Below are 25134 nucleotides of genomic sequence, written 5' to 3'. Positions count from 1 at the left end.
AATAACTAACGCTGGTATTGGATAACGCAAAAGAAAGTGAACAGTGAACACGTGTGCACATTAATTGTACTTATACGTTGACATGGCATGGATATTTTCGATTTTCTCTCCTTGCAACCGTAAAAATGATAATGCAAAACGTTTCTCAACATGACAAAAATGGAATCCCTTCAAAAATTCTTGTGGCTTCAATTAGCAATGTCATTCGTTGTTAGGGTTAAAAAATAACATGCACACGCGCATAAAATAAATATTTTTCTCTGCCCCTCTCTGTGTCATTATTTTCTCACAGAATGACGTGGTCCTGTTTTAATTATAAAAATTCGTTGCGAGTTTTACATTCTTTTCAAAACCAATAAATTTTAAGATAAAGAAAATGAGGTATGCAATCGGGATTGGTTCCATTGTTTATCAAAAATGTTCATATAATGCTCTTACTAAGATACGATCTGGTTCCAGTTCTTTAAAGTTATTTAAAGCTGGTTGACATACTGATTACGCAATTTTTCTTGCGCTCTTTTAGTTAGTATGCAACAAGCATTGCACTGGACAAGATGGACTCAGCCAAGGTGTTGATAACTTTTGCCATACTTTCTTGTTATATAGCAGGTAAGATTTATTAATATTTTCTATTAACAAAAAAAAAGACCCGTTCATGCTGCTTTTGTAATAGGAAATGTATAGCTTCACTGTGAGCAACTTTTTCTCAAACATAAATTCGGCATAACAATAGTTTTTCCACCCATCTGCTGAGCAGTTAAAAGTGAAACATTCCATGAGAAAATAAGTCTAAAGATACATTAATGGTCAGCTAAAGCTACATGCCTTCAGATGTGTCAATGTATTTCAAGAAATAATAATGAACTTATTATATAAACTTTTGTGGTATTTGTCACCCAGTAAATGTTATTTCGGCACAGTTTGACCTAGGTTATTTCGGCACATTTTTGACCTTTTTTTCCTTATTTGCGGGTGTGTGTGGGGGGGTTAATTTACGTGGTTGTTAGTGCTCTTGGCAATTTGTAAAATCTTCATTTGTTCAATGGCAAATTAAATTTACCATTCTGACAAGAATAGTGTGTAATTTCTCATATGTTACCTCATCATGAACACATACCATTATTATAAAATTATTTTCTTCTCAGTGTCTGTTACAAGTAAAATGGTTTCCTGCGGTGAACATTTTAATGATAAAAAGATATTTCATTTAACTATTTTCAACATTATTTGGGGGTGGGGGGATAAATAAACGTTTGTATCAGGAATAAAGTTGACAATTAAATAAACGATCAATATAGAAGAAGGTCTTTGGAAACTGGTGACCGTTGAAGACCGGAGAAGGTCGAACATAAAACAATTATTTCTTTTTAAGAAAAATGATTAAATAGGCCTACCATTTTATGAATTATTCCGAGCAAAATATAAATCAAGTAAACACACAAGTTCACGCAGAAAATATCTCTATTTATTATGGCAGATGCCACTACGAATATTTTAATTTTGTAGATTTTCAGTGTAAAGAATTTATTGTTTGTAAAATTTGAGATAGATATTAAAGAAACATATTGATAATTTTCAAACACATCATTCAAGTTTTTCCACCTTAAACGGTAAAATAATTATAGAAAATTAGAAATATCACGCAGTAGTTTTTTTTGTTCTTAATTAGGTGTAATTCGGACTAATTCCCTTCAGGCAAATCCGTAACGTACCGGCAAACGTTATTTAGCTAGGTTTTCGAAAAGGTCAATTAACCAATCGTGTCCGATTTACAGATCACATGCTCCTCCATGTACCAAAAACAGGTCACATGCTCCTCCATGCCTCAAAAGTTAAACGCGTACCAATACCCTGCGTCTCCAGACCGCAGGGAATAATGATTATTGGCGTCCGCGCCGAAGCGCGGCGCCCTTTATGGAATGAAATCAGATTTTGTGAAAGGGCGACAGCAACTTCTCGAGCCTTTTAGTCGGTCATAATAAAAGCCGATCATTCCGATCGGTATGAGGGTGCTTGATTATTACTAATTAAAAATGAAATGTCGCGATATGTACAATGAATAGCAAACTGGAGAATTTCGCAATGCTACCATTTTCAAATGAAATAACCTTTTCCGTCTCTTCGGGGTTTTTTTATTTATCATTTTGTAGTACACAGTGGGTTATTATGGTATGTTAAAATAGAATGATGACGAAAATCTATTTATAGAGGGATGTACTCCTATCGGTAATTCCCGTTCTCTCCAGGTCTATTTCGACCGGGATTTACTAGTGACCGGCGAATAATACCACACGTTTATTGTCCGGTCTCTCCCGGTTTTGGAGTAGATGTTTAATATCGTTACATAACAGTACAAATATTTTACAGATAAATAAGCTTTTATCCAAAATGAATGTTTGTCACTTAGTTTGGTTACAATAATTAATAAACATAGATCAGCTCTCAAATTCATTGATTACTATTGAACATAAACATACAATTCGAGAAAAAACCACCACCAACAACAACAATAGCTGTTCCATTTTATCTATATGAGATAAAAACAATAAATATGTACAATAATTGAGAAAAAGGCTACATTTTTATGGTATTAATATGACTACGAATTTATATTAAAATAGATATTACAATATTGTATAATAAACAATTATGCTCAACATGATCAACATGGTAATATAACAAGTGTCATATTTTTTTACTAAGTGTGAACAGATAACTTAAGAGGGGGTCTTTGCTTATAGCGATAACATAATAAGGGACAATTCCACAAGTGTTACACATATGGATTATAAATGATTGTACATGTATACATGTATATCTGTTGCTACTAATAATCACGATCATAAAGAAATAACAAGTAATATTCTTATCTCTAGCATACCAATCAAAGTTCATAATGAACAATGTCTTTCGTCCGTTCATTCTGGTAAAAAACAATTAACCATTGAAAAGTTTATAAGAATATCTTGTCATCATATGTCTACTAGTTCTTCTTCACTTTCTGCATTTCTTGCTTGGACGCCCTTTGATGCTTTGCATCAATGCTTTTCTTGTTATTCCTTAGAACACCTTGGGATTAAGGCATATGTTTCATTGCGCCATGTTTTGTTTTATCGTGATTTGTTCTGAAAAAGTAACCATCTGATCTCGTGTAACTTAAATTAAACAACAAATCAATCAATCTTCAATTTAACTGTATGATAAAGCCGTTTTTAAAATAAATATCCATGTATAAACATATATATTTTAGCTGTCGAGGGCTGTGGACGTACACTAAGGTGTTACAGATGTAACTCTTTGGATTCACCGGCCACGTGTGGTGAGAGGAACTTTAATGCTGACGCACACAAAGGTGACATCATCAGTGGAAACGACTTTTTCATGAGCTGTACACATGGTTATACTGAAACTGATAAGGGAGCCTGTAAGTATGCTTTTGTATCATAGTTTGGGGACCGTTCTGTTGAAAATGTGTCAGAGTATAATCTTATACATATACATGCACCGTGCAATAACTGGAGTGCAGGTATTAGTTACCCGCACTCCTGAGCATGCCCATTGATTTGCTCTTTTTTACTGGGGTTACTTATTGTGACGACAAAGAAAGGTATGACGATAGAAAAGCCACATTCAGATGCTTGCTCATTGTTTACTTTTTCTGGGGGTTTCATATTGTGACAACAGGGAACGTGTTTTTATTTTTGAATATGATACAAAATAGAAAACATCAATAGGTTTTAAATAAGACATGTATAAAGTTTATTCCGTTTAATGTGTGTGACTGAAAGAAAAAAATCTTGATTTTTCTCAATATCTGAATTTGTTACACAAAATACATTCAAGAAAAAAATTCAAAGTAATGTGATCATATCGGTTAATCCCGGTCTTTTCCCTGTGTAATGAAGATCAAATAAAGTCTGGATCTCCAACAGGAATCAAATTGGTTCATTAGTTGTCCGGTCCCTAGCATGTATTGTAAATATATATGTGTGTATTATATATGTGTGTATACAAATGGTAGGTAGATTCTAATCCAAATTTATATTCTCGCCAAAGTTAAATAAAATTTACGCAATAAAATACTTGTAAATGCAGGATAGATAGATTGTATTGATAAGACAGTCTTGGGTTGTGATACATTTAACGAAATAAATGTATGTTTTTATTTTAGTATACTATTATCGGAGCACATCCACCCGCCATCTTGATGACGGATTGGTTGGAAGAAGATGGGCCTGCAACGAAGACCTTTGTAACGAGTCAACGGGAATGTTTATAGCCTCCAACTTTCTCTTCTGCTACCTGATGTCAGTTATTGCACTTATAATGGTAGTATGAATTAGAGGAAAAAAAGAATTCAAGCGATTTCAAACCGATTAAGATGATGCAAATGAAATGACATATTTCCAATATGCTATGCACATATTGTATAAGAAAGTAAACAATTTTATATAATGTAAATTTTTATTGATAAACTACGTAAAAGCAGACGCATAAATAAAATAATAAATCTAAAGAGTTGATTTATTCTATGTATTGTTATGTAAATATATTATTCTTATTACAATTGCCACAAAATTTATATGAGTTGTGATGACAACAGCCCGTGATAAACTTATATCATTTATACCGCTTATATGAAAATAGTAACCAACAATTTTTATTGTTGCTTTTTGACTATCTAAATAAAATTGTGTTGTTAGTAATACAATGCTCTTTACCCCAACGATCAAATGTTCGCGAAATTCCCGATCACTATGATTGCACGAAAGTTTGTAACAAAGGGCAATAATTATGTAATTACTTTAGATAGAGTTATGGTTCTTGTGCGCTGTACTTCCCCTTATTGTGCTTCACAATTGTATGAAGTCGTTTTGAATTCCAACCAGTAGTTTTCAAGTTATGCTCCAGACAAGGAAAAGTAACAAAGGGCAATAACTCTGTAATTAGTCAAGATGGAGTTATGGTTCTTGTGCACTGCACTTCCTCTGAATGTGCTTGACCACTGTATGAAGTTATATTGAATTCCAATCATTACTCTTCAAGTTATGCTCCGGACAAGGAAAATGCAACGGACGGCTGGACCGACCAACGGGCGACTCCTGTATACACCCCAAACTTCTGTTTCGGGGGTATAAAAATTGAAAAATACAGTTAAAAAACATCTATCGAGTTTATTCATGAAGACATTGTAATATCCCCGGCACCGACTAAGACAGTATTCAATCATCTACCATTGACACTATGATAGCCGACTTTAACATTCCTCTTTGGACGAAATCACCAGTGGTGACGAAAGTTACGTTAAAGACTTCTGTCACTTTGTCACTGAATGCTTTGGTACTAAAATTACCCACATTCTAAATTCTTGTAAAAGCCTGACAAAATGTTAATCCTGCAGAGGGGTCATAGCTCGTGTTTTTTTTTCCGGGGAAAAGTGGCATACATTGTATGTCCAAGGCCTTACCAACAACACATTACATATAAACTCCAAAGGTCAGAAATACAAGACAACATGTATATCTTCATATAAATGTCTGATTTATTTAGTAAGTCAATAACAAAAGTTCAATCTTGGCATCAATTGCTGAGGATTTCAGCAATTGTTGATACAACATTCATCATTCTTGCGATGAAAAGAAAATCAATATTAATCATTTCTTATATAAACTTCACAGTTGTACATATGAAAGAATTTGAGAGACGATTTAATTCACATACATGTATTAAAAACACCTTCATAATAGTAATTAAGCTACCCCAAAATTGTTCTTTGAACAGTGGAATAAGAATCATTAATTCTTTAAAAAAGGAAACTTAATTCAATATTTCTTTCCTTTTTGTAAAATTTCATAAAAAAACAAACAATTTTATAACAAAAAATATACTTAGTTTATATACTGATATAAGCAAATGAGCAAAATAATGTATATTTAAGTGACACTTTTTCCTAATTCAAACAATATAAAAAATGTACATGTAACTCCATGTACATATTGGCCCGATTAAATAATTTGTGTGGTTGGTTTTTACGATTTTAACACATTTTCGGTCATATCTCAGTGCACTTTTGACCTAACCGATTTTCCTTGATTTCCTGTGATTATCCTATGAAAAGTGTCACCAATATTATTTTTTTATATAACCAGGTTTTAGTAAAACAGATTTAACCTGTATCATGTTACATATAAAGTGCAACCTCTGCAAAACATCACCCTTTGGGAGAAAATGATTTTAACCGTTCCCAAGGTGTTTGCTCTGGAGAGGTTGAATATGCTAAGAAATCTTTCTTTTGGAAAGAACGTTACATTGTTATAAAGAGGCTATTGCTCTGCAGAGGGGGTCTCTCTGCAGAGGTAACACTGTATTACCAAAATAACAAAAAAGCATAGACGCAATGCATTAATTACAGAAAAAGATAACTAATGTTTGTCATCATATTTTACAAATATACAACAGACATAATTGTGACATAATTAGATTAAAATACTATTGAAGCATGCCCTTAAACATCGTCAGTTACCCACGGTATATGTTCGGTATATATTCCGTACATACTACATTCTATAGATAATGTAGTATGTACGGAATATATACCGTGGGTAACAGACAATTGCCCTTTTACTACATATACTTAGTAATTCATAACGTGCAATTCGTTTTTCAAGAAATATAATAAATGGTTGGATGATAATACTACCCGATTTCCCTGGTTTTATTGAATCAAATATCGTATATTATCACAACCATCAACATGCAAAATGAACTAAAAATGTACATAATAAAATATGACTAAAAAAATCGCATACATTACCTTGAACTAAATTTCAACGTTGATCTCATAATTCAGATTAATATGTTCCAGATACTAATCATAGTAATATGCTAAGTAATGTTCAATCAGGTCCAATTACAAAACAGTAACTGACCAAAAAAGCAGTACAAACTAATGAAATGAAACAACCATTGAAAAAGGCTAATGCATACTCGAATTCAGGTTTAAATTTGTTTCAACCGTAATTTGTTCCTCTCATTTTACTTACTGTAGTTAAAAATCAAGATTAACACAAAGATACAGGGATTTACATCGCTTTCAATTTACAGGAATCAAATGGATGCAGGCTCTTTGGAACCATAATTAAACGGGTCCAACCAATAACTGAAGACGTCCAACATCTAATTCAAGCAGTCTGAAGCCAGATAACACCGTAGGACTTACTGATTATATCTTACATGTAGCAAACACTACTTCAAGGTTTTTTTTATGATGATAAGCAATAATTATGAAGCCAGCATAACAATGAAGTACAAAAAAATCAAATGTCTTTACCAAAAATGCCTTAAAAATCTTCCAAGTATTTCGTACTTCAACATGATATTGAACTTGGTGTATTGAAAGAAATCTTAAGAAAAAAAAAGATTCGAAAAACAAACAACCATACAAAATGTTCAAAGCATACTTAACATGTATTAACAATTTACTAATTCTACTACTTAAACCCACTCTGTTAATCATTAATTCACATCAACACCTACTACATGTACAATATACAACACAGACACACTAATGAAAACTTAACATGAAATTTCAGTACAGACAGGAAAAAGTCCGGTTTTGTTGAAATTTCATCCCATGTGAATGGAAATCTGATGGTTGCAAACAGTTTTAATATAGAATCAAAATAACACAAACATTTCTTTTGTCACAACTTAATATACCTTAACAAATCTAAATATACCTTGACAAATAACCACTCTTGTTATCACAGTTAATATTTCATAATAAAAGTTTTTATAAAGTGCATAATATACATGTATATCAATTAATTGTATTTTGCAGTTTTACCATGCCAGTTTTGAAGCCTATATAAACCACTTGACAATACTTCAACATCAATAGCAAGCAAAATCATCACTCTGTTAACATGGCCGCAAAAAGAGGAATTTTTGTGTTTCCATGTCAAACATCAGTTTTAAGTATGTTAATTGATGTAGTTACTAGGCACCTGGTTCCTATGGTTACAATTCTATTTTTATGACATCATCTTGCCATATCCATGGTTACATGGTCTCCATAGTTACAGCTTACAATCTCACAGTTTCCATGGTTACATTGTCTCCATGGTAACAGCTTACAATCTTAGTTTCCATGGTTACATGGTCTCCATAGTGACAGCTTACAATCTCAAAAGTTTCCATGGTTACATGGTCTCCATAGTGACAGCTTACAATCTAAAAGTTTCCATGGTTACCATAGTGACAGCTTACAATCTAAAAGTTTCCATGGTTACATGGTCTCCATAGTTACAGCTTACAATCTCACAGTTTCCATGGTTACTTGGTCTCCATAGTTACAGTTCAACTGTCAGTGACATCATCTTTGCTATTTCCATGGTAACCCTGTATCCATAGTAACACCTCTACTTTCAATGTAATATAAATGTAATTTTTTTCCATTTCTAAAGTTACATTTGTGAGAAACTGGCTGGTAGAGGTATTCCTAGTGTTTGGGCAGCCTGAAGTTGTGCTTTAGCCGCATGAAGGAGTGAGAAGAGATGTGACATTTCATTCTCTGTTCTGCACAGATCTATGGCCTTCTCAAACAGATTTACTGCATTTACCATATCACCCCTGATTGAATAAAATGGAAAAGAAAATACATAATAAGCAATACATTTACAGATACCCAAGATGAATAAAATAACAACATAAAATGTGATTTGATTTCTAAAATTAACTCGAGGAAAACTTTATATATTTGTTAGGTTTTACATAGCACTAACACAGTATAGGTTGTATGGTGATTTTCCAGCTTTACTGGTGGAGGAAGACCTCAGATGCTCTTCCGTTATTATTTCAGGCACAAAGTGATAATTTAGTAGAATCACTGCCGTTCCATAAGCTAGCTGAATAACTTCCTGACATGAAGGAATCCTACATTCCTCTGTACATTTTTTTAGGCACAAACGGGCACCTGAATAAAACCACCTAGCTGGATAGCTTCCTTATATGAAAGAATCCCAAGTTCCTGTCAGGATTCGAACCAACAGCTGAGTGAAAAGAGGGTTGAACCAAAGACACCCCCTAGTTAATACTTTATGCATGCATGTACAAGTGAACTATCTAAAGATTATAACAAAATTTAGATACACATGCAATTTAAGTTGTGACGTTGTGATTAAAGTCTGCCAGAAAATCTTCAGATAACGTTCCAACAAAATTTTTCCAGGGGTGATGTATCATCATATGTCAAAAGTACACAATTAGTCAAGCAAACACATAAATAGTTTAAGGCCACTTTAAAACAAAAGTTAACAGTTTATAAGACATTACCCTGTCGTTATACCACTTATATGACATCACCCCAAAATACTGACAACAGTTCCCTCTGATACATAAGGCTAATTTTTCAAAGGCCTTCCATCAGACTTTATCTTAGTACTTAACCAACTATATAACTTAGATTTAATTTACCTTTGAACTTCAATAGTTCCTAAAATTTCATAGGCATATTCACATTTGTCGTCTAAATCTATCGCCTGTTTAATTAATGCTACAGGTTCCTCTATATTGTGCTTCCATTGTAACTTTAACAACCTATAAGAAATAAATTAACATAGTCAGTCAGATATTGACGTTGCACCCACACAGTATATGTCCTATGGGGACTTTCCAGCTTTACTTGTGGAGGAAGACCTTAGAAGCCCTTCCGTACTTTATTTCAGGCATGAATTGGCACCAGAGTAGAACTACTGCCATTCTGTAAGCTAATTTGGTAGCTTCCTCGCCTGAAAGATTCCAAAGTTCGGATTCCAACCCACAACAGTGAGGGGCAAGAAGTTTGAAGTAAAGGATTAAGTACTGGACCAAGGATGTCCCGTTCTTTTAACTAATATTCATACAAAATTCAAGGTAAGCTACATATCTGTAGAATTCCACCGGCTGTGTTACACTTCTTGCACATTAAATATCCATAAAAATGTCCATGTACAAATGAAACAATAAAATGGATTAAAATACTTATTACTTCTTTTTCTCTTATTAAATTCTCATTCATGAATCACTGACTAGTTATAACAATATAAAAGTATCTTATTCCAAGAGAACAAAAACAAAGGAGATACTTACGCTCTATGCACTAGAGTATTGGCATTGTCAGGTTCTAGTTTAATGGCTGTTTCAAACTCATTATCAGCATCGTCAAACCTTCCAAGATCACATAATGCCTAGACAATCAACGAAATACATAATGTAACACATTCAAACCACATTTTCGTAATGGAATCATTTTTGATTTGCTTCTGTTAATTTATTTATAATTATAATTATTATTACAAGTGAGAGGCCAGAAGTGAAGAGCCTGATCAGACTACATATTAGTTTGTGCTAATGGTTTGTTTACCCACAACGCCAGAATTTTTACCACACAGACGAGCATAGAATTTTTTGTAACAGACTTAATAAATAAGGGAATATTTATTCAATAATTGGTGCTATGTGTTTACATTTTGTACCATAATTCCTAGAAGTGCAGGTTGGGCTGGCTGTTTACTGGAGGCAAAGACCCTAACATTTAGAGGTTTAATGGACTAAACATATTTTAAACTTTCATTTCTCTCAGTCCTTCCATTCCAAAACTTATAGGAATAAAATCTGAAGAGTTTTTTTTCTAATTATTTATCTTAAAGAGAAACTTCATCCAGATTTCCCAGCTTTCAGAGTGTTAATGAAGTAATCATTCTTTGTATATGGACTTTTTTAAGCTCTGTATAAATAATTCATTTCACATTAACTATTTTATCCTCAACAAGACTCTCTTTCAAAGTTCAAAATAATATATCAAAAATATTTCTGTTTCTAAATATCTATTTCAATAAAATCTTTAACTTGCCAATGTTAATGTCTTATTAATGAAAATGCAGAAAGAGTATACACAATCAGATCCTTCTTATCATGTGTGTTTGAAATTAGTCTATACATTTAAATCCTTACCACACAAAATACATAACATAGACTTGTCCACCTTTTAATCAGAACATAATTAACCATCAATCATTTCTAGAGAAAATTTCAAAATATTTACAGAATGCGTAAAAGAATAGCAAACAGTGCAGACAGCAGACCATGGTCAGACAGCATAGATGTTGCTGTCAGCAAACTAGAAGTATATATATAGAAGACAAGAGGGCCATGATGGCCCTGAGTCGCTCACCAGAAACAACTGCTTTTCAGTGTGGTATGTCAATATATTCTAATATTAAATTTGAGCATAGAATATATTTAAACAATAATTTAAAGAAATGCCATGAACTGGGGTATTTAAGCTTTAGCTTTAATAGGGCTTATCAAATTAATATGAGCAAACTTGATAAAAGACTACCTAAGAATGCTACAAAGTTTGGTGATCATCTATCAATTATTTCAGTAGGAAATGACTTTCGAAGGTTTTTTCAATTTTTAGCTTTAGTGGCCCCTAAAAGAGGCTAAATAAATTAATAAACTTGATAAAAGAGTACGGCATAGATGATAGAAGATATTTAAAGGTTTTCTATTTTTAGCCCAAGAGACCCCTAAAAGGGGCCAATCAAATTAGTATGAGCAAACTTGATAAAAGATTACCCAAAAATGCTACAGAGTTTGGTGATCATCCATCAATTAGTTCTGCAGCAGAAGATGTTTAAACGTATTTCTATTTTTAATTTTAGCGGCCCCTAAAAGGGGCCAATCAAAATAATATGAGCAAACTTGATAAAAGACTACCCAATAATGCTTCAGACAAAGTTTGGTGATCATCCATCCATTAGTTCTGTAGAAATAGACATCATTTAAAGGTATTTCTTTTTTTAGCTTAAGCCAAAAGGGGCCAATAAAATTAATATGAGCAAACTTGATAAAACACTACCCACTACAAAGTTTGGTGATCATCCATCAATTAGTTCTGCAGGAGAAGATGTTTAAAGGTTTTTCTATTTTTATTCCTAGAGACCCCTAAAAGGGGCCAATCAAAATAATATTAGCAAACTTGATAAAAGACTACCTAAGAATGCTACAGACAAAGTTTGGTGATCATCCATCAATTAGTTCTGTAGAAATAGACGTTTAAATGTTTTTCTATTTTTAGCTTTAGCAGCCCCTAAAAGGGGCCAATCAAATTAACATGAGCAAACTTGATAAAACACTACCCAAGAATGCTACAGACAAAGTTTGTTGATCATCCATCCATTAGTTCTGTAGAAGATGTTTAAATGTTTTCTATTTTTAGCCCTAGAGACCCCTAAAAGGGGCCAATCAAATTAATATGAGCAAACTTGATAAAAGACTACCCAAGAATGCTACAGACAAAGTTTGGTGATCATCCATCCATTAGTTCTGTAGAAGAAGATGTTTAAAGGTTTTTCTACTTTTAGCTCTGCTGACCCCTAAAAGGGGCCAATTGGAATGACATGAGCAAATTCAAGTGTGACTGTCACAAGGATGCTACAGACCAAATTTAAAGTAAATCTGCTTAGTAGTTTCGGAGAAGAAGACGATTGTTGACGCATGATGAAGGACGCCGGAGCATTCCCCTTTGATACTAATAGCTCACCCTGAGCCTTCGGCTTTGGTGAGCTAAAAATCCAATGTTAAAAGTATGGAGGTTTCTTTTTCTGCCAAGTATACTTAAGATTTTGTATTTCTGTTAAGTCCCTACAATTTTTACCTGTGCATATAATGCGTGACCATCAGCGTTATCTGGAAACCGTTTTAAAGTGTCTTCATAAGATTTAATGGCTTTTTCTAACTTCATTGTGCTTTGCTCTGCAGCAGCTCTCCTATGTTCTGAAACACAATAAATCTGTTTACTTTTTTTTGTTCGGTTTTAACAGCGCACCAACACAGTCAAGGTCACATGGCAATTTGCCACTTATTGGTAGAACAAGACTGGGTCGGTGCATTATTTCAAGCATAAACAGGTATCCCAGTAGAACCACTTACATTCCATAAGCTAGCTCAACAGCTTCCTCAAATTAAAGAATCCAAAGTCCCTTGCAGGATTCGAAACCACAGCGGTGAGGGGCAAGTTGTTTGAAGTCAACGACATTTACCGATCGGCCACTGATGCAATGCCACAAATTGTGATATATTCAAATGGTTTGAAATCAATGTTGCCAACTGGCTATAAAAACACATACTTCGATGTGAAGAAATCATTACTAAACAACATAACGTGTAAGCTATTTTGGTTAAATTTTGTTTTAAAAATAATCAATAATTAAATTGACCATGACAATGAGAACTATATGAAATGCAGGAAAGGGAAATCAGAGTCAGTACAATTCTCAAATTACATGATCTCCATTGATTTTCGATGATATTTAGACGAGATTGTGTGATATTTTCCTCCATGTGTCATAGTAAAAATAAATCTGAAAATCTTAGCCTGAAAAACATCTATTTTGTCCTTGAAAGTACTTATATGGCTATTTAAAGCATGCTTTTAACCACAAGTAATAAAATGATTGCCTCTGATATTCACATTTCAATTCAGTGCCTTAAAAAGGTTGTCCAGGCAGATATATAAAATTCCACTGTAAATTTGGGAAATTCCACATATTTCCATATATTCTTACCTGCGTAAGATTTCTGAATGTATGAATTTGGAAAGTCTGGGTTTAGTTCAATGCTGCTCTCAAAATCTTTTATTGCATCTTCTAATCTATCAAGCTGGATATTTTGCTGAAAAGGAGAAGAAGAACATGTACATAGAGGGTATTAGAGTGTAGATTTAATACTAAATTTACTGAACAAGTTATATTTCTATTCAACAAGTTCACTAAATTTATTTTTTGATCTACACAAATATAAAATTCTTTTTATCACATATACAAATTAATAAAGTTTTAGTTAAAAAAAAGTCACTGTTCATCAACATGCCTATAATGTAACACTAAATTAAGCTCGCTTTTACACTATGTTTATCCATAATTCTGTCAAAATCATTGTCAGACAGTGACCTCCTATCATGCTCTCAAAGTGAGTGTATGAAGTTTCAATCTATTCCATTCAGTTGTTTGGGAGATAGCAACTTGCATGCAAAAACTTAACCAAAGTGTGATGGCAACACCGACACCAATGTCTGGTTGAGTACAGAAGCACTCTCTATTCTTCAAATAATCTAGCTAATATTAGGCCAGGAATATTTTACAAACATTCGGTACTTCAAGAGAAATCTCTTATAAAAGCAGACTTGATTCTAAGTGAGCATATATAATGGTGAACGTAAGTTTATATATGTATGATAAAAAGGTTATAGTAAAGCTGTTCTTACATGTCCCCTGTGATGATAAATATCAGAATTTTTTGGGTCTAGTCGTACAGCATGCGCAAAATCAGCGAGTCCGTCCGTCTGCTGCTCTTTACTTATAAACAAACTTCCTCGTTTTATCAATGCATTTACTTTAATCTGCAATCAAAATTAAACTATAAATATATTTAGCATACACATGTACAAACATCAAATGAGCTTTCTGCAAAAATGCTGCTTAAATGCACACTTCTTTTGGAACTTATGTTTTTAAAGCAATTAATATTAAAAATCTGTTGTTGTTGTAACACTGTCATTTTTTCTATGTAAATTCCTTTCTTTCATTACTATTTTGGGTTGAAATTTTACAATGCATCAACACTGCAATGGTCATATGGTAATTTTCCAGCTTTAATGGTGGAAGAAGACCTCAAGTGCCCTTCTGTGCATTATTTCCGGCATGGACAGGCACCCAAGTAGAACCACCAACATCATATTTCCCTTTACAAACGTATATAACTTACCTATGTACCACAAAAACACGTAATTTTCTTACATGGAGGAAAAGAGTATTTATTATATTAAAGTTTGTTTGATTGAGTTTTACTTCACACCGAAACAGTATATGTCATATGGCGACATTCTAGTTTTACTGGTGGAGGAAGACCTCAGTTGCCCTTCCGTGCATTATTTCAGGCACCAACAGACTCCTGAGTAGAACCATTGACATTCCATAAGCTTGCTGGTTAGCTTCCCCACATTAAAGAATCTAAACTCCCTGTCGGGATTCGAAAACACAACAGTGTGGGGAATATTATATTGATCTTTATTCCAGTACATCAGCAATAATTTCTTACCTTTTTATCTAACTGTTCAGTACTTAACAATTGATCTAGGTCTAACTGAGCTTGATCTGACTGGGCTGTCAAACAGAACATTGTTCCCCGTAGCAACAGGGCTAGTTGACAATAATGAGTGGGTGGGGAAACATCTATCTCTTTTCTACACAATGAAAGGACTCCCTCATAATCGCCAGCTTCTAATTTTTCAACAGCTTTCATAAAATTGCTGAAATAAAAAGGAAAAATTTGATACATAAATTCTAGTTTCTGGAATAAATAATATTAAATTCAGGTTTCTGGAATTATAAGAAAAAAAAAACCCTCAACAAAAAAAATACAACTCCTGCCAGTATTCATCATAGCTTAGAAGAAATTTATACAATACCTTACCCTTTACGTAAAACATTTTTATCTAAGATCAAATTTTTTTTAGAGTAACCATGAACCACATTTTGTTTTTTTAACTGGTATTACTTGATGACTTACCAGTAAAAAACAAACTTCAAGGTAGGTGACACAATACTCATTCCATATGATTTTGGACTAACAAGTGAGAGACAAATGAGCTGTGCCATGACAAAACCAATATAGTGGGTTTGCGACCAGCATGGATCAAGACCAGCCTGCACCTCCGCGCAGTCTGATCAGGATCCATGCTGTTCGCTGTCAGTTTTTCTACTTGTAATAGGGTTTGTAAGCGAACAGCATGGATCCTGATCAGACTATGCGGATGCGCAGGCTGGTCTAGATCCATGCTGGTCGCAAACGCATTACCTTGGTTTTGTTGTGACGCGGCTCAAATAATCTTTAGACTCACAGAGAAATTTGGTCCGTACTCAAGGATTAAACCAGTGATAATGGCTTGAGTTTGCTATGTGAAAGTAACCAGTACTGGCGCTATACAAGGAAACATGTCTGTTTCTACAGTATATAGAAATTGTAGGACACAATAAGGTCGATAAGAGGCCACAAGGCCATGTTATCCCATCCCCTTCAGTTACAAACACATAACCATTTAATGCTCCTTTAATTAATGCTCGTTTGAAATGAATGAGCTAATAAAAATGAAGTAAACATGTTAATTAAGAGGGAGACAATCCTCAATTATTTCATCCCTTTTCACCTACAGGATAAGGGTAAACAGCTTCATATTCAATATCCAGACAATTTTTTTATCAAATAGTTACTACCTATTAAATGAGGCACTCCAATTCCTAAAACATGTTTTTTTCTCTTCAATCAAGAGCCATGAAATTACCAACCCTCAGTCTGCATTAATGGTGCATTAATTATGTTGCTTAGCAAAGCATTTTTGTTTAGAAGGCAATCCATTGAAATCACTTGTTCAAGAAAACTTAAAAACAAACGCCATAACTAAGCTTTGCTTTTATTTACATGTTCATTAGTTTCTACCAGTTAATCTAAAATTCCAAATTTTGAACTTTTTACAAAATTTCATTCAATTTAATGACAATTTTCATCCCGGAGTCAAACAGTGTTGGTAGCATTCCCAAAATGCTGATAAAGGCCTGTATTTCAATCAATATATGATATTGAATTCTGCTCTATTTCACCTTTACTATTAAAGGCAGCTTTTTATCAAGATGCTTTTTGACTTTTTTTTAAAATAAATTCAGAAAATTCCAGTACCTTTTTGAAATCTCTGGATCGCCATTGACAACACTAGTACTAGATGAGTCACCGGAATCCCCTGGTGCTGGAATATTCAATATCTTCTCTTCTTCATTCGATTGTTCTAAGAATTATAACAAAATCATTGACTTAATTCATAATTTATCAGTTTGTTTTTATTGCCATATATTTGAACAGTTACAATTATAGACAAACACATTGATGTTTTCCTATTGAGAGGCAGAATTTCAAACATTTCCTCTCTCTTTAAATAGATTTTCTTAATCTCTATCTTGAATTAAAGTGCTTTATGCTGACTAACTATTCCAAACAAAACATTGAATGAATAAAGAAAACTTAAAAAGAGTTTGTATAATAAAATCAACTGAAAGCTTGGAAATGTTACAAATCAATAACTACTGTGTTAAAAATTAACCGTGTAAGTCCAAGGCTTGTAGACTTTTCTTAATGACAAAAAAAATCCAATTCAATGATTATGGAAATAAGGAAGTGACAAAAATAATTGCTTACAGGTACTCTGCTCTTTGCTTGGTTTGGTGCCCTATTAACTGCCTTATAAATTTTTATTTATAATAAAAAGTCAGGAAATACACTTCAACATCCTGTCAAAGAAATATATTATACATGTCTCAAGGACAATCTCATTTTCCTTACCTGGTAGATTTGATTCTTTCTCCTCTTGCTTTTCTGTTTTGTTCTTCTTGAACATTTCTTGGACAGGATCTTTCGTGAATGAGGCAAAATATGATTTCATGAAGTGTTTGGAAGGCATCCCAGTTTTCTTGTTCTAAACATAAAGAATAAGAAATATCATACAAACCAGCTTGTTAATAAGTAACTTAATAAGCACTTTGCAGTTACTGTACTTAAAATTGTTCTTCATAAATTACAACACCACATGTGTAAATACATATTTTGCTACTTTCCAAGTTTTTTTAAAATTAAAATTACTTCAAACCGAAAGATTAATCCCGACACGGTTAATTTTGTTTGAATACTGACAGACCCTATGAATACAAATAGCAAGACTATATGTTATGTATACCAAAATATATGTTATGTATACCAAAGTATATGTTTTGTATACCAAAGTATATGTTCCAAAGTATATGTTATGTATACCAAAGTATATGTTATGTATACCAAAGTGTGTTTTGTATACCAAAGTTTATGTTATGTATTCCAAAGTATGTTTTGTATACCAAAGTATATGTTAGGTATACCAAAGTATATGTTATGAATAACAAAGTATATGTTAATTTATGTATACCAAACTATATCAAAATATATGTTATGTAACAGTATACCAAAGTACAAACTATCATATTTATATTGCCTTTGACTAGAGTATAATGTGAAATATTCTATTAAGGAAGAAGATATTTGAGTGCACTGTTGTACAGTTCTGCACATTTACAGTTCAAATAAGCAGCAATATAATCACGAAGTTCGTCTGAGTGATACATAGCATTTGAATGATGAACCATGCATTACTTTACTATAAAGCAAGAAAATTCAACATCTACTTCCATTCTATCATTTAAATACAAAGTAAATTCATAAAAAATATTGAACTATACTGAGAGGCGGTGTAATTTTCATAACATCTTTAGGTTTATTGACTCGCATCTTTCTTCATATGATGTCTAAGCATTTCTTACCTAAGTTGTGCATAACTGCATATATTCTGTACTGAAGCTCTTGACTGCCTTTGTTTAATATGGATATAATGTTCGCATGTTACAATGGTTTTTAAAAACTTCTATTACCACACGATTGCTTTCAAGTAGCTGACATCTAAGACAGTAATTATCAACTATTGTTATTTTCTACGTCGTATCAGGTATATGACAACTACATAATGTTAAATATTCAAGGGTACCTTCAACGCCTCTTTTGCCTTGGATTTTCCAAGATTCTTCAACACTCTGTCCGCCATTTGAAGGGTAGACTGATTTTGGAACCCTTCTAAAATACATACTGCTGTAACATCTGTAAATAAATGACCTCAAAGAAGTTTATATTCTGAATAATTTTTGTACATGTATAAACTGATCAAAACTAACCTTGGCAAAAGTTTTGTATAATAGAGTCAAACTGCTTTCTCTCAAACTCAAAGAGTCTTTACAAATTTGTTCAAGAGATCGGTATATGTACATTTCTACATAGATGAATAGAAGTCTTTTTTTTTCTTTTTTAATTGTTGATATATTTTTGTAATGTATATACTTTTTATTCATTCCAAATAAGACAATTTCAGTTCAAAGTAATGTTTCTGTAATAAATGAGATATTATATGAAATTAACTTAAAATATTTTGAAGATTCAATATCTTGCTTAAACACTCAAAAAAAAAAAAAAACTATCTTCAAAAAAGAAAGGTCTGCCACCAGTTAAGTGCCCAGTCAGCCTGTACATCTATAAAGTCTGACACAACAAAACTATTTCATCTATAGTCTGACACAACAAAACTATTTCATCTATAGTCTGACACAACAAAACTATTTCATCTATAGTCTGACACAACAAAACTATTTCATCTATAGTCTGACACAACAAAACTATTTCATCTATAGTCTGACACAACAAAACTATTTCATCTATAGTCTGACACAACAAAACTATTTCATCTATAGTCTGACACAACAAAACTATTTCATCTATAGTCTGACACAACAAAACTATTTCATCTATAAAGTCTGACATAACTGAACTATTTCCCGCTTAATTTACACTCACTTTGCTAATTTTTTTTAATGGTTTACCCTGCTTTGAACAGATAACAGTCCATTGAAAGTTAAAGGGATTTCAATATCAAGATGTGCCAAAAATTTGAGCTTGTGAGAGTACACCGCCTCATCAGACTGCAATGATGTGCGGACTGGCCTGGCTCTATACTGGTAGCATTGTCTAATCAATTCCGGTTTCGGCAAGTCAAGGTTTGCGCACTTTTGTCCTTAAATTGCTTTAAACCCAACTTTGGACATTACTGGATAAGTCTACCCAACTTTGGACATTACTGGATAAGTCTACCCAATTTTGGACATTACTGGATAAGTCTACCCAATTTTGGACATTACTGGATAAGTCTACCCAATTTTGGACATTACTGGATAAGTCTACCCAACTTTGGACATTACTGGATAAGTCTACCCAATTTTGGACATTACTGGATAAGTCTACCCAACTTTGGACATTACTGGATAAGTCTAACCAACTTTGGACATTACTGGATAAGTCTATCACTTGTAAGGTAAAAAGGGTTACACCAGGAAAAATATATCTAAGTTAATGTAAATATAAATTATACCTTCCAGTGATAATTGTAATTCTCCAAGTTGTTCGGCAGCATTTGCTCTACGACTCAATGCCTTCGTGTATTTACCATTCAATTTTATAGCTTCTGTACAGTTTTCTAACACTTGCTTTGGATCTTTCTGAAATAAGTACGGTGTAGTTTAAACTTTAAACTCTAGCCCAATCTTTATATATATAAATTATATAATTATTCTATTTCTGATCAATGGACCCGAGATGTTCTAAGCAGTGTATACTTCAAACCATAGCTGTCTTCATGCTTTTAAAAGTGTATACTATAAAAGTATATGCTGCTGCTGCAAAAAATCATAAAATGGTGTTTAAGTTTTTGAAAAAAAAAAAAAAAAAAAAAACAAACTTCTAAAATGCCTGTATAAATGAAACATTAGCATAATATCTTAAAAGCTAAAATTTTGTGCATGCGTAAAATCATTGCTAAACAATTAAATCCTACTTAAAATGGCAGCATAACATTTTGTTCCGAAACAATTGATTCTATTAAACAGAGACATAATATATTACAATTCTTTTGGTGAATAAATTTATACAAATATTTCAATAGATATAGCTTAACACCCTTTAAAGGACAGATCAAAGCTTTTTCCAATTATTTAAGACTGCAGCAAACTTTTAATAATTTTTAATGTCTTTATTTTATGCCGTTTTTTTGGGGTATATTTTTGCATGCTGACTAACCATATTGTTTTCCTATTCATTCTACCATAGCATCTAGCCAATGTTTTTCTAAATATAAAAAGCCTTGAGAAATCCTACTAAATATTATTTTGACCTAAGTACTTCAGAAATAAAGATTATACAATCAAACCTCTACTGTTAAATTTCATGCAATCTCCAGGCTCAGAATCTTAAGAGTACCAAACTTTTGAAAGTTAATTCATGCCTTAAGATTTACATTATCTTTCACAACCAATTACAAAATGAATGTTGGATCAATCCTTGATAATGCACCCAATAGAAAATATGATCTCACCAATTTCTCATAAGCAGCAGCTCTGTTTGCATAGAATGTTGAGATTTCTGTTTTATTTTCAGGTGGGCACACCTCCAGGGCCTGCGTGTAGCACTTGATCGCCTCGTCATATTTCCCTTGTTTGAAGTTTTTATTTCCAATATTCTTAAACTCCTGTGCCTTTCCCAGGGGTGTATCCTGTTACAAAAATATATATCATATTATGTATCAACAAATTACACAAGGTTCATATATCCGAAAAATTGATGAATATTTCTATTTTGTATCCATAGTTAAATACATGTAAATACATATGCAGCTTTCTAAAATCTAATAATCTTACTTTGTTATAAGTGTTTTGTCAAGGCCATTCATTTTATAATATACTGTAATAATATACAGTAAACTCCATTAAACAAGTCTAACGTTTCATGATATTTATTAAGGACAGTCTGTAGTTTATGCCCCTTTTTGGGTTACCTCCTCCCTTTCATATTGTCTCAAGTTAATATACATTTAGGTTCTAGTAGAATTTTCATCTTTGTATGATGAGTTTGAAATGTTTGTTTAAAGTGAAAATTGAAAATCATCAAATTGTTCTGAGTCTTACCCTTACTGTTACATTTAATCATATAATTTGTAATAACAGTATCCTTTTTCTTTAAGTGTCTGTTTGTATTTTAATACAAATTCTACTGTCTAATCATATTTTATTGCTATATACATGTACATGTATATACAGGGATACGGACAAAAGCCCCCCAGACGAAAGCCCCCCCTTCTAAAAATAACAAGGTGGACAAAAGCCCCCCATGAAATTTACACATAGAACAAAAGCCCCCTCATCAAAAATACAGGTAGGACAAAAGCCCCCCCCCCCCCCCCCCCCCAAATGCAATTATTTTAAAAGATAATTTACATTAAGGTACTAAAGTTCTAATTTGATTTAATGTGTAATTCGTATATAATTCATTGATGATATGAATGTTTTATGTTTATTATATATTGTACAGTACAAATGTAAATGAATATTTTCAGAGAATCATTTATCAATGCTTATCAAGGAAATAAAAGTGGAAGGCGCATACTTTTCTAGATTTATTTGAACAATAACCCAAGTTCCCTAACACTTGGCGTGTGAAAAAAGATAGTTATGAGTCTGGTCTGTAAGCCTTAGTGAGGCTTTTGTTTGCTGAACTGGGGGGCGGGGGGCCTTTTGTCCTACCTGTATTTTTGATGGGGGGGGGCTTTTGTCCTTACTCCTATGTGTAAATTTCAGGGGGGGGGCTTTGTCCACCTTGTCATTTTTAGAAGGGGGGGGGGGCTCGTCCTACACTCGTATTCTTAACAGCAAAAGCAGCCCTCCCCGTAACATGACCCATACCCATGCAGGGCTATCAATTGACATGGGGAACGAGGTTTGACTACTGGAAATCAGAAAATGTACAAATTTGACACATGATAAAATCTGCACAAGTCAATTAGCCACATGAGATTTTCAGCTATGTAATAATAATTATCTTAAATCCACCCCTAATTACCTAACAAACCCTACATTATGTTCAAATAACACTTGATAAAAATGTCAACAGGCAGTATAAGCCTTGTATATGCCTGTGCACTGAACCGCGACATCAGCAATTAGACAGCATTAAAAATAGCTCTACACAACTAAGAATAACATACTTAAGGTATCAATTATTGATGTCTTTTAAAGGTTTATAATAGGTCTTTGATTTACTTGGAGTACCTGTACATTTATTTCTTTTTCCATTAAATATTCCTAGTACATTTTGGTTTTTAAAATTAATATGATATATAGCATACCACTAATGATAATTTTTTATATTTTATATACATGTATTTAATGAGAAAAGCTGCTGCTTATTTCATTCTTTCAGAGTATAGATGCAATTTTTTTTTTTTTGGTCTTTTTTTTTATATTATCAATTTAGACTTAAGAATCTACACAAAATGACCTCCCATACAGTAATTTTTGTAACATATGAATGATTGAGTAATCAAATGACACAAGAAAAAATTATTTGACTCGTGAAAATTTTGGCCAAAGAGTCTTTGACCCCTGAATTTCTGACCCTACTGAGAGCCCTGCCCATGGAATTGGGAATTTCAGCAATGTCTAGGATGGCATCTTCAAACATTTAAGCACCATAACAGTGAAAAAGTTCTTATTTTGAAAGATTTTTCTTTTGTAACGTTCAATTGGGAATTTGTTCCTGTGGATTGGGAAAATAATATACTATTTTCAATTGGGAATATGACCAAATATAGACTATAAAATAAGCCAAAAAAATCCATGATAAGTACATTTTGTAAGTTGTTTTTTTCCAGGATTTTGGGAACATGACCCATACCCATGGAATTGTGAATTTCAGCTTTATTTTTTTTGGTTTGTTTTTATTGGCTTTTACGTCACACCAACACAGTATAGGTCATATGGCGAAGTTCCAGCTTTACTGGTGGAGGAAAACCTCATGTGCCCTTCCGTGCATTATTGCAGGCACGAACGGGTACCTGAGTAGTCTCAACCACCGATGTTCCGTAAGCTAGCTGGATAGCTTCCTCACATGAAAGAATTCAAAGTCCCTGTAGGGATTCGAATCCACAGTGGTGAGGGGCAAGTGGTTTGAAGTCAACAACCTTAACCACAAGGCCTTGGACGCTCCCTATGTTTTGTTAAAAATACGTAAAGCATGCATGACTTAAATTTTGCAGTGATTGAATGAATGCAAAGAATCACTGTTTAGGATGGCATCAACATTTTAACTGCTTGGTAAATGTAGGTTGAGTCATATATTATGCAGACAGTTGTTCAATACATTTGCCCTGCAAGCAGCTTTTAATTGTCAGAGAAAGGTCACAAATATTATATAATCAGTGGATTTGTGTCAACAGTTCTTGTGTTTACTAAACTGTCTGGGACAATCTATGTGATACCAACATCTTAGGATAATTAATATGCAAATAAAATTGCATAATATTGGAATTGTACTTGCTGCTAATAAGTTCCAAATTTTTATTTTTCTCTAAAAAAATCTTTTCCAGGATTCCTCCGGTACGGTTGGCTGATTAAAATCAGATTTCCGTAACAATCCTGGATGTCCGGGACGTTATGGCATGTATGCTTTAAGTAACGCATAAATATGTGTAAATAACACAATTGCCACTTATTTATAGATCTAGCAATTTAACCATTAATCTAATATACAACTTATAACTCTGAAAGCTAAATAAAAAATAAACATTTAAAGGGAAGGTTATGAAATAGTTCCACCTCATTATTGAAAGACCCTGTTTCTGTTAAATTGTTATTTTTCTTAATCTAGGTCTCTTAATTAAGGTGGAACGAATCAAGTGATATATGGCAAATTATCAGTTTGGCGAACTGTTATATAATCAATAAGACAATGGCATGGTTGACAACTGTTTATATTTTAGATAAATTTATATATTTCATCATAATTTTCTGAAAGTTCCCAGAAACACCTGGGTATTTTTACTTTCTTTTTAGAAAGATACGTCCTACTCCAGTATGTGTTTCATCAGTATATAACAATAATACAGATGACCATCATGATTCAATTAATGTGTATGTCATTCTTTTCTTAACCGGTTACCTTGCTTTCGTTTTCCTTTTGTGAACCAGATGCTACTTTCGAAGCATCAGGAGATTTGACCTTTTCTTTAGCGGAAGGTGGTTTCGCTTTCGACAAGTCATCTCCTGTTTGATCTGATTTCTTCACCTTTGTATAGTACCATAAACCTGCAAGCCCTAGGCATACTGGTGCTCCTACGGCTAAAGCTATTTGCCATTTTTCCCACCCTTCAAATACTGACGATTCAGTGCGGCCTTCGACAGGAGCCATGTTGATCACATGTAAAGAATTTCTTTCCTGCTTCGATTGAACAGGACTAAATGCGCATAGTAGTACGGGTACCAGCCAAAGATCGGGAGTAGCGCCCCTTGAAAATTGCCCACTAAATATTTTTTAAGGCTGAATACCCCTAAGTGTTTCCTCCCTACAAGTAACATTGGCATAATTAAT

The 25134-nt window shown here is 33.2% G+C and overlaps 2 protein-coding genes across 2 annotated transcripts; one reads left to right on the top strand and one right to left on the bottom strand.

The window, feature by feature from the left end:
- Positions 1-467: 467 nt before the first annotated feature.
- LOC132714378 (uncharacterized) lies at positions 468-4516 on the top strand. Its single transcript, XM_060697239.1, has 3 exons — positions 468-609; positions 3251-3424; positions 4172-4516. The coding sequence occupies exons 1-3, from the start codon at positions 555-557 to the stop codon at positions 4336-4338; spliced, it is 396 nt and encodes a 131-aa protein (XP_060553222.1). The 5' UTR covers positions 468-554; the 3' UTR covers positions 4339-4516.
- Positions 4517-6700: 2184 nt separating this feature from the next.
- On the bottom strand, positions 6701-24988 carry LOC132714365 (mitochondrial import receptor subunit TOM70-like). Its single transcript, XM_060697225.1, has 13 exons — positions 24706-24988; positions 21089-21265; positions 20090-20216; positions 18662-18771; positions 17434-17566; positions 16777-16882; positions 15142-15352; positions 14309-14443; positions 13611-13716; positions 12701-12819; positions 10129-10226; positions 9475-9597; positions 6701-8631 (listed from the first exon to the last, which is right to left on the bottom strand). Exons 1-13 carry the CDS (start codon positions 24952-24954, stop codon positions 8466-8468), a joined length of 1860 nt encoding a protein of 619 aa, XP_060553208.1. The 5' UTR covers positions 24955-24988; the 3' UTR covers positions 6701-8465.
- Between the last annotated feature and the right edge of the window lie 146 nt (positions 24989-25134).

The sequence above is a fragment of the Ruditapes philippinarum genome, unplaced genomic scaffold (assembly GCF_026571515.1).
Source record: "Ruditapes philippinarum isolate M1 unplaced genomic scaffold, ASM2657151v2 ctg4123_1_1_1_1, whole genome shotgun sequence".
In the NCBI taxonomy this organism is placed as follows: domain Eukaryota; kingdom Metazoa; phylum Mollusca; class Bivalvia; order Venerida; family Veneridae; genus Ruditapes; species Ruditapes philippinarum.
Note: the sequence above shows the minus strand (reverse complement) of the source record. Positions and strands in the feature narration are given on the sequence as shown.